The sequence below is a fragment of the Oryzias latipes genome, chromosome 20, assembly GCF_002234675.1.
Source record: "Oryzias latipes chromosome 20, ASM223467v1".
NCBI lineage: Eukaryota > Metazoa > Chordata > Actinopteri > Beloniformes > Adrianichthyidae > Oryzias > Oryzias latipes.
The window spans coordinates 20,405,491-20,420,049 of record NC_019878.2 but is presented as its reverse complement, the minus strand read 5'-3'; the positions used below and the strand labels follow the sequence as shown (position 1 = coordinate 20,420,049).

General features: G+C 40.2%; 1 protein-coding gene across 1 annotated transcript in view; it reads right to left on the bottom strand.

The window, feature by feature from the left end:
* smchd1 (structural maintenance of chromosomes flexible hinge domain containing 1) overlaps positions 1-14,559 on the bottom strand; it is a 33,403-nt gene that overhangs the window by 12,569 nt on the left and 6,275 nt on the right. Inside the window, exons 2-23 of the mRNA XM_023950115.1 lie at positions 13,430-13,505; positions 13,179-13,334; positions 13,020-13,102; positions 12,785-12,918; positions 12,555-12,669; positions 9,706-9,825; positions 9,468-9,631; positions 9,294-9,378; positions 6,322-6,538; positions 6,143-6,251; positions 4,669-4,852; positions 4,188-4,391; positions 3,411-3,524; positions 2,503-2,609; positions 1,933-2,024; positions 1,745-1,855; positions 1,574-1,654; positions 1,360-1,479; positions 1,124-1,268; positions 945-1,047; positions 640-712; positions 83-216 (exon numbers count right to left, since the gene is read on the bottom strand). Of these exons, the coding sequence (XP_023805883.1) occupies positions 83-216; positions 640-712; positions 945-1,047; positions 1,124-1,268; positions 1,360-1,479; positions 1,574-1,654; positions 1,745-1,855; positions 1,933-2,024; positions 2,503-2,609; positions 3,411-3,524; positions 4,188-4,391; positions 4,669-4,852; positions 6,143-6,251; positions 6,322-6,538; positions 9,294-9,378; positions 9,468-9,631; positions 9,706-9,825; positions 12,555-12,669; positions 12,785-12,918; positions 13,020-13,102; positions 13,179-13,334; positions 13,430-13,505 (2,727 nt within the window). The remainder of the gene's footprint in view (positions 1-82; positions 217-639; positions 713-944; positions 1,048-1,123; positions 1,269-1,359; positions 1,480-1,573; positions 1,655-1,744; positions 1,856-1,932; positions 2,025-2,502; positions 2,610-3,410; positions 3,525-4,187; positions 4,392-4,668; positions 4,853-6,142; positions 6,252-6,321; positions 6,539-9,293; positions 9,379-9,467; positions 9,632-9,705; positions 9,826-12,554; positions 12,670-12,784; positions 12,919-13,019; positions 13,103-13,178; positions 13,335-13,429; positions 13,506-14,559) is intronic.

Below are 14,559 nucleotides of genomic sequence, written 5' to 3'. Positions count from 1 at the left end.
AAAAGGTCATTTGAGTGCTAAAGGACTAAAGATTGGTGATTTTTAAAGAATCTCCATGTCCTGGCGGATCAGCAGTTCATACCTGATAGCGGACCAACTGTTTTGGGTTGGCGGTGAGGTTTCCAGCCTCGTCATGAATTTCAACATTAAGAATGGCGGGGCTCCCATTCTCCACTGCCACTGTCTCTTCCTTCACGTGCAGAGAATGCGGAGCGCCTGAAACATGTTTACGTCATATATGTTAAAACACCTAAAAGACTTCCTTTGCGGGTGAGACACTGAAGGAAAACAAACAACAACGAAGAAAGGTAGTGGACGGAGCTCTAAAAGGAAGCCCATTAAGATAAGATGGTCGCACAAAGTAGTTTAACCCTCCTGAAAATAGTAAAAATTATTCTTAATTGGCCTACTTTTCCCTTCCAAACATTGTCAAGATGAGTTTTTTTTATCAGTTTGTTTGGAAGGTAGGAGGTGTGAGCGGATAAAACCGAAATGCTTACATCTTCCTGTTTTGACTATTGCAAAAATAATGCTTAAAAGCTAAAACATGTATATAATATGTGAGAAATAAAGACTATTTCTCTATAGTAGAGGAAGCATCTAAAAAGATCAAAACTTTTCAATGTAAAGCCAAATTACCTGGGAGAAGGCCAATTTGTTCGGTCTGTTTGGGTGTGGTCAGACCTGGCAGGGTCACCTGAAGGTCATAATTCTGCCAAAGAACACATTTATGTTAAAAATGAAGGGAAAAATCACAGTGTAGTTGCAGTTTTTTTATGTATTTAGAGTTCAAGTTTGGGAAAAACAAATCAAAATGAGGAAGCATCTTCAATCTAACATGCTCTTATTTTGAATTGATGGCGGTACAGACAACAGTTTTATGGGTAAAACTTTAAAGAACTGGTTCCTGTCTGGGTTATTTAGACTAGAACTTGTCTGCTCACCTTTGCCTGCTGGTGCATCTGGATCTTTCCTCGCACTACGACCCCTTTGATGGTGACCTTGGTGTCACTTTTGCTCACCGTTTCATAACTTATGTCAAGGCCACTGAAGGAATCGTTTGAAGACATTACTGAAGCTGTAACATGACGACACTTGTTTTGCAGTTTGTTTGGAGACTCACCTGCATTTCAGGACGGGCTTGGTGTCGGAAGACAGAGGTGTAGGGTGGCCGTAGCAGTCCTTTATCTGCAGAACCATGTTGAAGGGAATTCCCACACGACAGGTTGGGCTCAGCTGGCAGACAGTGAAGTTGTCTTCTTTGGCCGCTAACGTGGATAAAATGTGGCAAATGTGATAGATAGATCCAGGAAGAAATACACAGAGGATTGAAATATTTAAAATTTGGCTTTGGTTTACCTTTGATGGAGAAGTGGTGAGTGCTGCTCAGAAGAAGCCTGTTTCCAAGAGAAGTGGAGCTCAGTTCACCTACAACGGTGCTCAGGACTAATGTGTATTTGCCCAGATCGGTTAATGGTCCTCGAAAAAAAAAACAATCATACGCTTTCAGCTGTGGATCATGAAAATGACAACTGTTCGAGCAACATCAGAAAGTTGGAGAGAAAAAAAGTACCGATTTTTTTGAACCAGTGTCCATTTATAGCCTTCACAAATGGTGCGCTAAAAGTGGCTATCGTCTTTTCTTGTTTGGGTTCTAAAACCAGAAAGCATAAAAATATGGAGTCAAATTAAATCAAAATACATACATCAAAGCAAGAATGTAGACATTACAGTTTGACCGTACCGTGTCGGATGACTTGGAGCTTGACACTCATCGTCCCTCGTCCCTGACCACCCGTGTTGATTTGAGAAATCACATCCCCCTTTCTGTTCAGAATCTCCACTTTTAGAGGCCCTGAAATATTCCATATATGTGAGCGTTAGGCTTTTCCCGAAAAGGCAAAAGTTTGAAGTAATTTGAGGAAATAGTACCGATTGAAGTCCCGGCAGGAATCTCAGGGACGATGACGTCCTCTTTCCAAGGGATTTGCTCCTGCCACACCAGGCTAAGTTTGTCTGGAAGCCTAAAATGAAAAAACAAACATAAATATTAGGGCTGCAAGATATGAGGAAAACCTGCGATATTAGTGAATGATATATAACTTGCGATTCATGAACAAATAGCAAAACAACAAAATGCATAATTTCCGTTTCACTGCAACAGTTTAATTTAAATAAAAGGTAAACATAACTTAAATTATACTTCAAATACCCCTTTTATGCCTCAGATGGAGGCATAAAAGGGCTCCTTCTGATTGGTCAATGATGTAAAGGAGTCCATCTGATTGGTTAAATGAATAAATCGATTTATTCCATTTGTTAAATACTTCAAAGTACTTTAAGGTAACCATTTGTCGCAACCTTCGCCGACTTATGATATGCGTATTGCACAGCTTGATACTGCGATGAGGATAAATTTGCCATATATTGTGCAGGCCTAATAAATGTAAATATCAAACACACACCATCACACAGGCATGTATAAATAAAGCATTGCCTTACTTGTCATTGTCTTTCGAAATGCCCTTTTTGATGACTTCATCGCTGGCGGTTCTGTCAATTTTGGAAATAGGCATGGTTTTCTTCTCATTATAAAGAACAGACGGCTCCTGTAAGAGGAGAACGTATCGATGTTAGATTGTTCAAATTCAAAAGAAGGTTAAGAAAATATTGACACCCTTAAAGCTAATCAATGATTGTTGTGTATTTCCTGGTCACTTCACAGTAAACGAAAACCTAGAAAATGTAACGATTTGTTTTTACAACAATTATATTTATATCCTAGATTGTGATTGACGATCCGATTCAGTTGATTTTGGTTCATATTGAGCGATCCGATTCACTGACCTAAAATCCACCCAGAACATCCTCAACCAGTGTGACTCAGACATAAATAGCTGGGTACTAAACAGGAGAAGTTTTCAGGATTCCTTGGATTTCTAGCAAGATAAGTTCTTTAGTTTCCTAAAGTTGTTTGTCCACATCAAAGTTATATAAAGGGAACATTAATACCGCACTGTATGTTCACATATCTTTACAAACTCAAAGTGTTTCCACACATTGGATTGGACTGATCCTTTTTTGCTGCCTTCACATGCGTCTTTTCTGCTGTGATGATATTTGGTCTTTATTTATGCCATAGTAACATAAACCTACCGTACCTCAATGCAAATGGTATTTTCCAATATCGATATTAACGATTATTTCATTTTTAAATGATTTTATAATGATATAGGTTAATCCGATTAATAACTTGCCTCAGACAGATTGATCTGGTTGGATTGTCAGAATATAAATCGAATCATCGATTAATTGTTACACCCCTAACGTGAAATTTGAAAAAAAAAAAAAAAAACCTGCAAAAGCTCTGGGACAAGGACAGAACTGAGAATGGAGGAAGAGATCCTTACACGAGTGAACTCCACCTCTCCCCCGGTGGCAAAGATGTCTCCATCATACTCCCCACAGAGCAGGAATCGAACCACGGTGCCGTACAAGGTAGGCGTTTTTCTCTGAGACTTTACCTGCAGAGGACACACAAATACTTAAAGTCCAACTCTGATCATCCTTCGATCTACTTTCAAAGCGTTCCCAGCAGTCTTTTAGTTATGATGATGCCGTTTTCAGCCCAAATCAAAACTGTTCCGTTTTCTAAGACATAGTTTGTGCAAAGCGGCAGGAGTTCATTAGAAACTTGCAGGACTGTTGGCGCTGAGCAACCCCATCCCCACCTTCTGTCACCAATGTGTTTGCAGCCCTGCAGCCTCTTATACCCCAAGGTAACTTTAGTGTTGCAACAAAAAGGGCGAGCAATATCATCAGAGCAATCCAGCCGTTCAGTTTTGAGCCAGATGCCAGCTAAGACGAGGAAAACAAACACGCTAATATATTTATTAGTCTGAAAGTGGATGCATCAGAATGAAGCAGAGCACGTAGACTTTGGCCCACTGATTTTAGTTTCTATGTCACACAAGAGAGCTGTTTCAAACAGCCTTTTTTTATTTGCACCTGATTCATCCCAAATTCTATAAGAAAATAGTCAGAAATGCAGTTTAAATCTTAATTTGTTATATATGTGTCCTCTATCATGAGAACAATGCTGCAAAAACATGACTTTCATTAGAAAAGAACTTTAAAGAGCAATCATGAAATACATTTTAAGTTAAAAAAATAAAAAACTTTCTTACAAGTTGGCCAGCTCTGTAGATTTTTCCATCCCATTCGATGGCAGAGAACTCTCCCCAGGGAGTGTTTTGCTTGCCGGGCCCATCAGTTCGCGTTATGGTCTTTGTAAAGCCGAAAAACTTCACCTGCTTGTCGTACCTTTCATGGCAGTTTTGAAGCCACTGCATGAACTCCTTCTCAATGTTCCCTCTTTTTGAAAACTTTTGCTGAAATGCAAAGAAAAACATTGTAAAGAAGATTTATAAGAAAGGGAAAAAAAGAAAGAAAAAAAAGACACAAAAGCTTGGTTTTTGCACCAAAAAGGATCCATTTTTAAAGCTGTATGGCAGGAGGCATAGATTTTAAATTTTACTCACTAACAGTAAAATACATAATAAAAAAGGAATATTTTCCTAATAATTTTTCATTTTTCAGGTTTTAATTTTCAAATTTCATTGAGTTTTTGCAGTTTTCTTCAGGACTTGGTGAAGTGTTGCTGGTCACCTGGTCTTTAAAAATGGGGGTGAAGATGGTTTCCTTGTTCCTCAGCTTCAGCTCCAACTCCATAAACTTGAGTTTGTTGGTGCTGACGGCAAATTTGTCATTGGTGAAGAGAACCCCCGAAAGGCGGCTGAAACACTCCGCGGGCAAAGCGCAACTTTTCTTTGGTCGAGAGCACCAGTCAAACCTGAAGGATGGAGCAGATAGAGAACATCAACGAAAGCAGTTCAAGGGCAAAACTCTAGATTTTCTTTTTAAAACAAAATAGGTGTTTTCTGCTGTTAATGTTTTACAGAAATCTAACATGTGCCTTAAAACAGGGAGGGTCCCTAAGGTGGAGAGAAGAAACAGCCTTTCCTGCACTGAACACATCTTGAGGAATGGCAATCTCAAGGTTTTATTCTGATCAGATCACCTCCTTCTTCTCTGATGCTATGCACTTTCCCCTCATGGAAACCTTAAAACTGAAATTTGCAGAAAAACTCTTCATACTTATCATCCTTGCCCTGCACCAATGAAGCCAGATTCCAGATGAGCTGAAATGGTTTCACATCATGCTTTAAACAAAAAAAACAAAACAAAGACATCTAGACTAAAAAAGTGAATTTATCTCCTGGTGGTTCGGATTAAAACTGTGGCATTGTTTTTATTCAATGCACTTAATTATTTAATGTTCTTGACAAGCTATTTTTTATCATCTTTGTGTCCTTCCAAAGCTCTTTGAACTGTTACATAAAGGTGCTTTTGCTCATCGCATAAAAGACGTAGAGTCCAATGACAGAAGGGAAAGCTCCAAACGAGAACCAGTCCCTCCCCAGCACAGACTAATGCTGCATTCACGCCATCAAATTTGCGCCCGCCACCTCGTCAAATTCGTGGCTCCTCCCACACTCCTGCTGCGTGTGGGAGGAGCCACCAACCTAAGCTTTTACCCCCATAGCTACATTATTGAAGTTGTTGAGAGATCCGGTTTAACTGCAAAGGCGTTGGTAATCATGTCTGGATTGATCAGATCCTTTGGAGACTCTTCCAGTACGGTGAGCTTCACCATCTAGTGCAGGAGCTGCGTCTAAAGTACACCTTTCACGGTACTTCCATCTTTCTGTGACTCCGTTTAAAGACTTGAAAGACTTTAAAGACTTAAAGACATTAGTCAGAGGAAGGAAACAATAACATTAGGAGAGGACCTTTGTAATTGCCTCCATACGACTAAGAAAAATATCCTAAAGCTCAGGAGAACAAACAGCAACGTCAGCTTTTTCTCCATGTTGGTTTTGGACTACAACCCCTGCTCAAATCATCAAGACGTCATCACTGAAGACTAATGCCCCATGTATTTTAACTCTGGAAATATTGCGCTGTGTCTGACGCTCAAAATGGCTCATCATGTGTGTAGATTGACTTAACGTAAAAACTGGACGCCCCTGCCGGCCGCGTGAATGGCGTTTAGCGTGAAAGCAGCTTCCCATGTACATACTCAGACACGGTGGTGTACGGGACGAGCCGTCCATTCCAGAAACACTCAAAGATGTCTCGCTTCCCTCTTGCTTCACTTTCATTGTCATCACAGTCATCATCATCGGACTCTACAAAACAAATTGCACATTAGAACTAAAGGTTCGTCGTCTATTGAGAGAATATCCCATGTTTGAGTACCGTGAGAAGCACTTGGATCTTTGGGGTACGTCTCCTTGTCGTAGAGGAACGGATGATACCGAAGCACGCCCTCCACGAAACCGTCATCCCCTGGAGGGGTGGCCTGGAACTCGAAGGTGTCAGCAGCAGAGTTGATGTACAGAGTCTGCATGTCATTGTTCACCTCCCTGAGATTCAACGAACAGAGAGCTTTTGGAGGCTTTTCCCGCAACGTGACCTGCGTAAAAACAACAAGTTTGACTTGAAAACAGCCTTTCCAGCAAACCTGCAGGCGTGCACACCGACATACTGGTTCATTATGAGACGCCTGAAAGGCCCACCTGAAACGTGAGGGCCTCATCTACTGTGGAGGTTTTTAAGAAAAAGATAAATATAAAAAAAAACATAAAATAAAATATCTTTGTAGTTTCGCTTTGTAGATAAAGTTTTACACTTTTTTGGTAACTTTGTTTTAGATTTTTCATTGACTGCTTTTGTTTCTGTTAGTTTCATATGCATGTGTGGTGGATTATTAAAGTGTTCTATAAATAAAGTTGAATTTGAATTTATTTTGATCATTTTTACCGCCTAACTTGTTGTTGTTCAGCAGCAGAGCAGATAGATAGGTGCTGAAGCTGTAAGACAAACTTTAATGTCACAAAAAAGGTTGTTATTCTTTATTCTTTTCATATTTTTTAATTTTGAACCCTTAACAATTTAAAGAAAATTAAAAATGTGATAACAAACCAAACGTAAAACCAAAAGTCCAACTCCTGAAAAAGCTTAAAGTTTTGAAAATAAGAGTGGCTAGTATAGATGACAGCATGTTGAAGATTCTATGTCCCCGAAAAGAAGGAAAAACCAGGGGCCGCTTTATGAAACTGAGAATTAATTTCCTCACAGGAAACGGCAAAAGCAGAAACCCCTCATATAGGCAGAAAATCCTGAAGAAAGTTTCAATACGACATTCGGTCAGACTTAAAGAGTTGTCAAAACAAAGAGGATCTCAGAACATTGCATTTGTGATTCCAGATTACAGCAGATTACCGGGATTTTCATGCAGAAAGAGAATAAAACCAGGCAGATTTATGAGCCTCTTAAATTAATTGAGCTTGAAGGAACTTAAATTGATTACAGCCCACTCAGTGATAACAAATGCCTGATCCTAGAGCTAGCACTGTGTAGACGGTCCCTAGGCAGTCATCTCTTCCTGAAAATTGCTTTACCATGCAAAATCAACTTTTGGAGCTTTTAAGTGTATTATAATCTTCATTACTCACAAAAAACAAAACCAAAGTGGCATTTTGCTCAGGTGTTGAAAAGAACATGTTGATTAAAAAAAAAAGATTGTCAAAAGTACAGAAGATTGCTTGAAAGGGAGTGGGAAAAAGGAAATTTATATAATCCCACCCATGCTTTGCTTTACTTAACTTTTGATATTTTTATTTTCCTCTCAAATTAATATTCTTAGCTGTCATTTATACTTTGCCAATATAGATTAGGGTTATTAAAAATCCCTAAGATTCAAAACTTCACATGACAAGGATGAAGTACATATTGATTATGTAAATACACATAACTATTTCAAAACTCATCCTACCTTGTGCAGATCAAGTGACAAAAATATGTGCAGATTATTTGTTAATAGAAAAAATATCTACCGGAATATAAAAACAGGATAATTCAAGAAATTATTTTTACCCATAACATATTTGCCTATCATCAGGAATTATTATTTTAAATCCCATATCAGGAAACACAGTGAAGTAATGTCAGATAAATGCATCTAGACAGTAAAGAAACACACAATTAGAAACAATAGACCACAACAAGAATCAAGTTTCTCATGCACGAGGGAGAAAAAACCAGTGTGACTGAAGACAACCGCCACGCTTTTCTTCTCAAAGGTTCTGTCTCTCCTCATGCTGCTTTTATTAAGAACACAAGAAGGAGGTAAAAATTTCAAGACAAAGAGAAAAAGTTCATTAGGGGGTGTCGTATAATGACCCATTTGGTGGATTCTAAGTTCCCTTATCAGCTCAGGACAGTGTGTCGTAAAACCCCCTCAGCCTTGCTGGGGGATGAGAAGCAGATGAACAAACACACAACTGTTTTATAAAAAGGTCGATCTGAGTTAACATTTAAACAAATACATTTAACCAAAAACATTTAAACAATGATAATAATAAAACAATTTCCTTCACAAGTAATATGGTTAAAAATCGAATTACTTAACAATCATAATTTATTCATCTTCTGCCGTTTATTCCTTTCGGGGTCACGGGGGTGCTGGACCCTATCCCGGCTCGGGTCGCCAGTCTGTCGCAGGGTCACAATCACACACCCACTCACACCTAGGGACAATTAAAAGTTGCCAATTGACCTATGAAGCGTGTTTTTGGACGGTGGGAGGAAAGCGGAGTCCCCAGAGAGAACCCACTCATGCACGGGGAGAACATGCAAACTCCACACAGAAAGGCCCCCCATTGGTTTTCTGACTTGAACCAGGAGCTTTCTTGCTGTGAGGCAAGAGCGCTAACCACTGCGCCACCGTGCAGTCAATAATAATTTATGTATTTATTTTATTATTTTTGACAGTTTATTTTATGTTTCATAGTAATTTTTTAGCACAATTAAATGTTGTGATATGCAGGCTACTAGTAGAGTATTAATTTGAAAAAATAAACCTGATATCCATACTCATAGATCATAATAATGAGAGAAAAATAAATATCCAATCCCTGATTGGGATGCAACATTCAATTTCAATCGAGTCTGAAATTAATCGCACTAGATTTCGGATCACATTGGTGCACTAATTGGTGCATTAATTTGTTCTCGACACATTGGTGCACAAGTATGTTGTGTTATCCATATATTTGGGTACAAACATTTCCACCTTCTCAGATTCCCACAAATATGAGCAGCAGAGAGAGGCTGCGTCAACATCCAAGTAATAGTAAATTAGTAAATTAATAGTAAAACAGCCTTACCACAATGTCGATTCTCTGGGAGGGATCTCTTGGTTGACTCAAGACATTTCCATTGGCGCCATGTATGTAGTAGTGATAAATGTGCCTGCAAAACAGAAACCCCTTAAAAAAAATAAATAAAAAAGGCAGAAGGCTTAGGATGGATGTCGTTGTTTATGCTATAGGGGGGCTCACGCTAGCTCTCTGGTCCACTCTTCAAAGTCTTCCTTCAGGTGATCAATGTGATCTGGAATGATTCCTGTGATGACGACAACAGTGAAGCTTTGTTTTTCAGACTCCTCTTGAATAACATCATGGAGGAAGCGCTCGTCCTTTGTTATGTGGGAGGAGACGCCGGGCTGCAGAGAGACAGTGCGATGACACCTTTACATCGCCCTGTTATTTTACACAAAGGCTTTGGAAAAGCACCCACCATTCTGTTTAAGATGGTCCCAGAGAAAACATCCTGGTTGCTTTGCTCTTTTCGCTTAAACTCCTCTTTGGATAAGAGCAATTCATGAACATATGGAGAGTCCCGAGGTTTGCTGATCATCTAACAGTAAATAAACAACAACAAACAAAATAGCGTCATTTTGTTGCACTTTATACAAAAAGAAAAAAAATCCTAGAAGTGTGTCATTTGTTCAAGATTCTTTGATTTGTCATATAGAAATCATTCCAAAAATACAACCCAAACCAGATCAGACAACAGAAATACCCACAAACAGTTCAAGGTTGATTGAGGCGCACCTGAGATGGCACGCCTTAGACAGCATGGGTGTAGATGGGTTACAGGGGGACGATAAAGTCATTGGTGACAAAAAAAAGGTTGCATCTCCACAATGTGTACGATGTGTAGACCATTGACTGTTTCTGAGAACTGGACTGAGTGATCCCTCTCCCCTGGTTTTCCAAACAGGAAGTAAGGTATTCACTGGCTCCAAGAAGTCATTCTAGCAGTAAAGGCCCGTACACACCGGGACGAATATTCGCCAGGCGTTATTCGCCAGCGTTTTTCGCCACGTTTTTTGTGTTCACACCCAGGCGATTTTCGCTGACGATGAGTGGAGTGAACATGCAATTTCATTCCCTGACATTAGATGGCGCTTAATGTAAAACAGAAATACTCCTGTACACAAGGTGGCGCTGCGCAACTTTACGCTTCTTAAAGTCGCTTTTCACTCAGAAGAAGAGAGCAAGTATTTACACGCTTGTCAGAATCAAACAAAGAAAACATGAATATTTCAAGCACCAGTAGCTCCAACTGGTACTTGGTTCGGGGATGTTTTAGAATGTCCGTCATTATTGCTTCGCGGCTGTGTAGACGCTACTTGGCGTCTATCTTCTTCGCTGGTATGTGTGCTCAGCAAGGCAGTTTTGTGTTTGAGCGCCCCCAAGTTGTGTTTTACTGTAACTTCAGAAGCTCCAGACACGTGAGCAAAAGCGCCATTCTCATTGGTCGAGTAGATTTCGACGCGACGCGTCGAAAAAAAAAAACGAACCCGAGGCGTTTTTTTTTTGACGCGTGGCGTTTTTACGCGTCGGTGTGCACACTCTCATTGGTGCCCTTTGTTTAGTCACGAGGCGTTAAACGTCGGCGAAAATCGCCGGCGAAATTCGTCCCGGTGTGAACAGGCCTTAAGAATAACTGATTTACCTTTATTTTTCAACATGTTCTTGCAATTTCTAATTTTTCGTTTTATGATATCTACTGTAGTGCAAGTTACTCGTGTTATAAACCGACCAATCAGATGTCTCACTAAAAACATGTGATGCCCGCTGGCCCCCACATCAAACGTTTGAAACATTTGATTGACAGATTTCCCGTTGTCAGCTTTCAAGTAGTGAGGATGTGAACTTCCAACAAGCTCACTCCTGATTAGTGAGAGTGGTTGCCATAGAAACGATTACTCAAGCCGACTTTGACCGATCACTGCTTGCTGACAATGTCTGGCTCCAACATGGTGGTGTCCATATTGCAAAAGAAAAAAGGCAACTAAATTGACTTCATTTGGTTGAAGCTGGAAGTATGGGTGACATCACACTCACTCAGTCCTGTTCTGATTTACAGTCAATAATGGTGTAAACACGCAAAAACATAATTACACACGGAAACACAGTCCATGTGGTACAATGTGGATTGGTGAATTAATCCCGAGGCAAAGCTATTGGGCACATATGCACCACAACATGTACACGGGGGGGAGGGGGTGGGTTACTGGAATCTCAAGGTCAAGAGCCGAAAGTGTCTTTCTCCACACAACAGCAACCTTTCACTGTAGAAGCAGGTATGTTTGAAAAGAGCCAAGTGCAACACCCTCAGCTCAGAGGAGTTGGGGGAGTCAGATTTCATAACATTCTTCCTCGTTACAGCAGTTGTTTCGTCTTCTTGGCTTTGTCCTTGACTGGTCCAATAGAGTATTTGATGCAAATTTAATGGTTCGCCCTATGGGATATTTTGATCCGGTTAGTCTGTACTCCCCAAAGTGTCTTTCCGCAGAGCTCTGAAAGCGCATCGCTCGCTTTTTTCCCGATAAATCAGGTAGTCTTTTGCGAGGACTTCAATAATTCTAGAAGTGTCATTTTTGGCTTTCTAAATCAATCAGGCAAGACAGTATTATACCTGATGTGGACAAACATTATTTGTTCAAGAACTTCTTTTTTGTTCAGTTTTGTTCAGGCCTTCCTGGACTGGACTTAATGATGCAGTTCATCAAATGACCACAAGAGGTTGGTTTCAATGAGAAGAATTGACTCCCACGTAACAAAGTCTTAACTTCTGACCATAATTTAACATAGAAATGGCGAGGTGTCAATGTTTATTTTATGGTTATCCCATTACTTTACAATGACGTGTGTACGTTGCAAAGTGGTAAGCAGCCTTGTTTTAAAGCCAGAAGCCCTTAGTTCAAATCCTAGGACCTTCCTGTTGTGGACTTTGCATGTTCTCCTCTTGCAGACTTGGGTTTTCTCCAGGAACTCTGGTTTCCTCCCACAGTCCAGGAAACATGTTTCATAAGTATATTAGCAACTCTAAACTGTCCAACAATGGCTAGGATAGGATCCAGCAAACGCATGACCCCAAAAAGGATTAAACGGGTTTGAATGAAAGATGGATGGACAGATCTTATATTTGTTTTGTATATAAATATATTCTTGGTTGGACTTTTTAACATAGTAGCTCATTTCTGAAACCAGACACTTGAAGAACAGCAACATAAATATTTGCAGGTTTGTTTCAAGTTGCAGAGCAGAGATTTGGGTTTTGACGCTGAGACTCACCCTGACAGAATCCCCAATGAAGAATGCAGCATGCTTTCCTCCAACTCCAAAGTAAGATATATCACTGTTTAGACTGCGGTGGATGTGATCAGGGCGCACATATCCCTCTTTCTCACTAGAGTGGGTGTGGGGGTGTAAAAAGTTATTTAGCTCAAAGCGACAAAAACTATTCAAATGCATACAGTGAAGCATTTGAGTCAGACTTCGGAAGTGAAAGAATTCAAACAAACCTTGTAAATTTGTTTCTTTGCTTAGTAAATTTGGAGAGCCTGTAGACGGCCCAGTTGTTCAGCTGCTCTGATGTCATGCCACACCCATTGTCCAAAACAAGAACTCCATGTTTTCCGAGAGTTTTGTCAAAGATCTGGCAACACATAAGACATTTAGCCAGAAGTTAAAGATAAAATAGCAGAAGATAAAGACTTTTAATCATATCAGTGAATAAAATGGAAGTGTGTAACAAACCAGTCGGATTTCTATCCTCCTCAATCCTTTGTTTCTAGCTGTGGCTGAAAGGGAGTTGTCTACCAGCTCAGCAAGAGCATAAGCTGGGAAAAGGAAAAAGCAGAAAGATGCACACCCATGTCCATTTTCACAGGACTGTTTGATACCGTAAACACTCACGCAGAGATTTCTGGTTTTCGGAGTAGTACTCATGAGTCCCACTCTTGATCAGGGTGTCATAATGAGGCGTGAACATGATGTTCTTCTCTGTCGCAGTCGGCAGAGTCTGACCTTCATGCTGCAACAAGTGCAGGGTGCAGTCATCCTGAAGCTCATCTGCAAAAAACAGGAACAGCTGAGTAGACTCTTCAAAAACAGGTGCGTGCATCTATTCTCACACTCCGGTTAACTTTTGCACCACATTTACTCACCAAATCTGTCTTGATCCACAACTACCCTGTCAGTTGTGACCAGGGCAAAAGTCTCTCGTACGTCAATACCAAAACTCTAAAAAAGGAAAACACAAATAAACCTTTCAGCTGGACTTCTTCAGATTAAATAAATAATAATTTTGATCACCAAAGCAACCTTTACGGGTCCTGCAGGTTTTTGGGTTGTCTGGGACCATGGAGGGTCATAAAGAGGAGCAGTCGCTCCTTGAGAGGCCTTAAGGGACATCATTAAAATGGAATAAACCATTGTCGTGCATGTGGTAAGTACATTGTGAAGTATTTTTAAGTGTATTGTGAATTGCTCACACTCATGACATTTGTGTGATGCTGTTGTACGGTGGAGCACTTACGCCACACTCTAGTCATTAGAAAGGTACTAGTACTGGCCTCTTATTCACTGCACGTAAATGCTGCACATGATATGTAAATGCTCGTAGAACACCCTTAGGATATGCCCACTAACTAGATTCAGATTGCCCAAGTTCCTAAATTCAAACAATTGGGCTGCAAGCAAGGACAGCGTCAGGAGCGTGCACTCATCACATGAATGGAACCAACGAGGCCCTTGCGCCGTCTGCAGGATTACTTATCCTTGCATGTTATTTAAGTATTCGCTACAACATGTTGCTTGCAACATCCCAGTAGAAAAATGTGCACGAACATTTTCGCTCTACGGGCTCACCAAGCGGTTTGAAACCTTGATAGTTCATGCGGCCCGCATACCCTACTGGTTTGCCTCTTTTTCGTCTAGAAGTCACCTATAGGACATGCTGTACTTAAGGCATACTATATACCAGTAATCAATATTTTGTATTACTAGGTAAAACCACATTTTCTGGTGTACTTTTATCACTGCCCTTTCTTTCTAATTTCTTTTTTAGGTCTGTTTTTCTTGTGTACTCTTGGCACAGCATTTATTATTGTGTTGTGTTTGCGTTTTTCTGTATGATTGATTGGACTACGAGTCTGGAATAACTTCTATCTATCTATAATGAGAAAATGTATATACATTAGCAGGGGTTGACATAGCCCAGAAATTTGCACTGGCCCACAGGGCCAGTAGTTTTTGAAACTTACTGGCCCTGCCTGAAAGTTACTGGCCCGACACC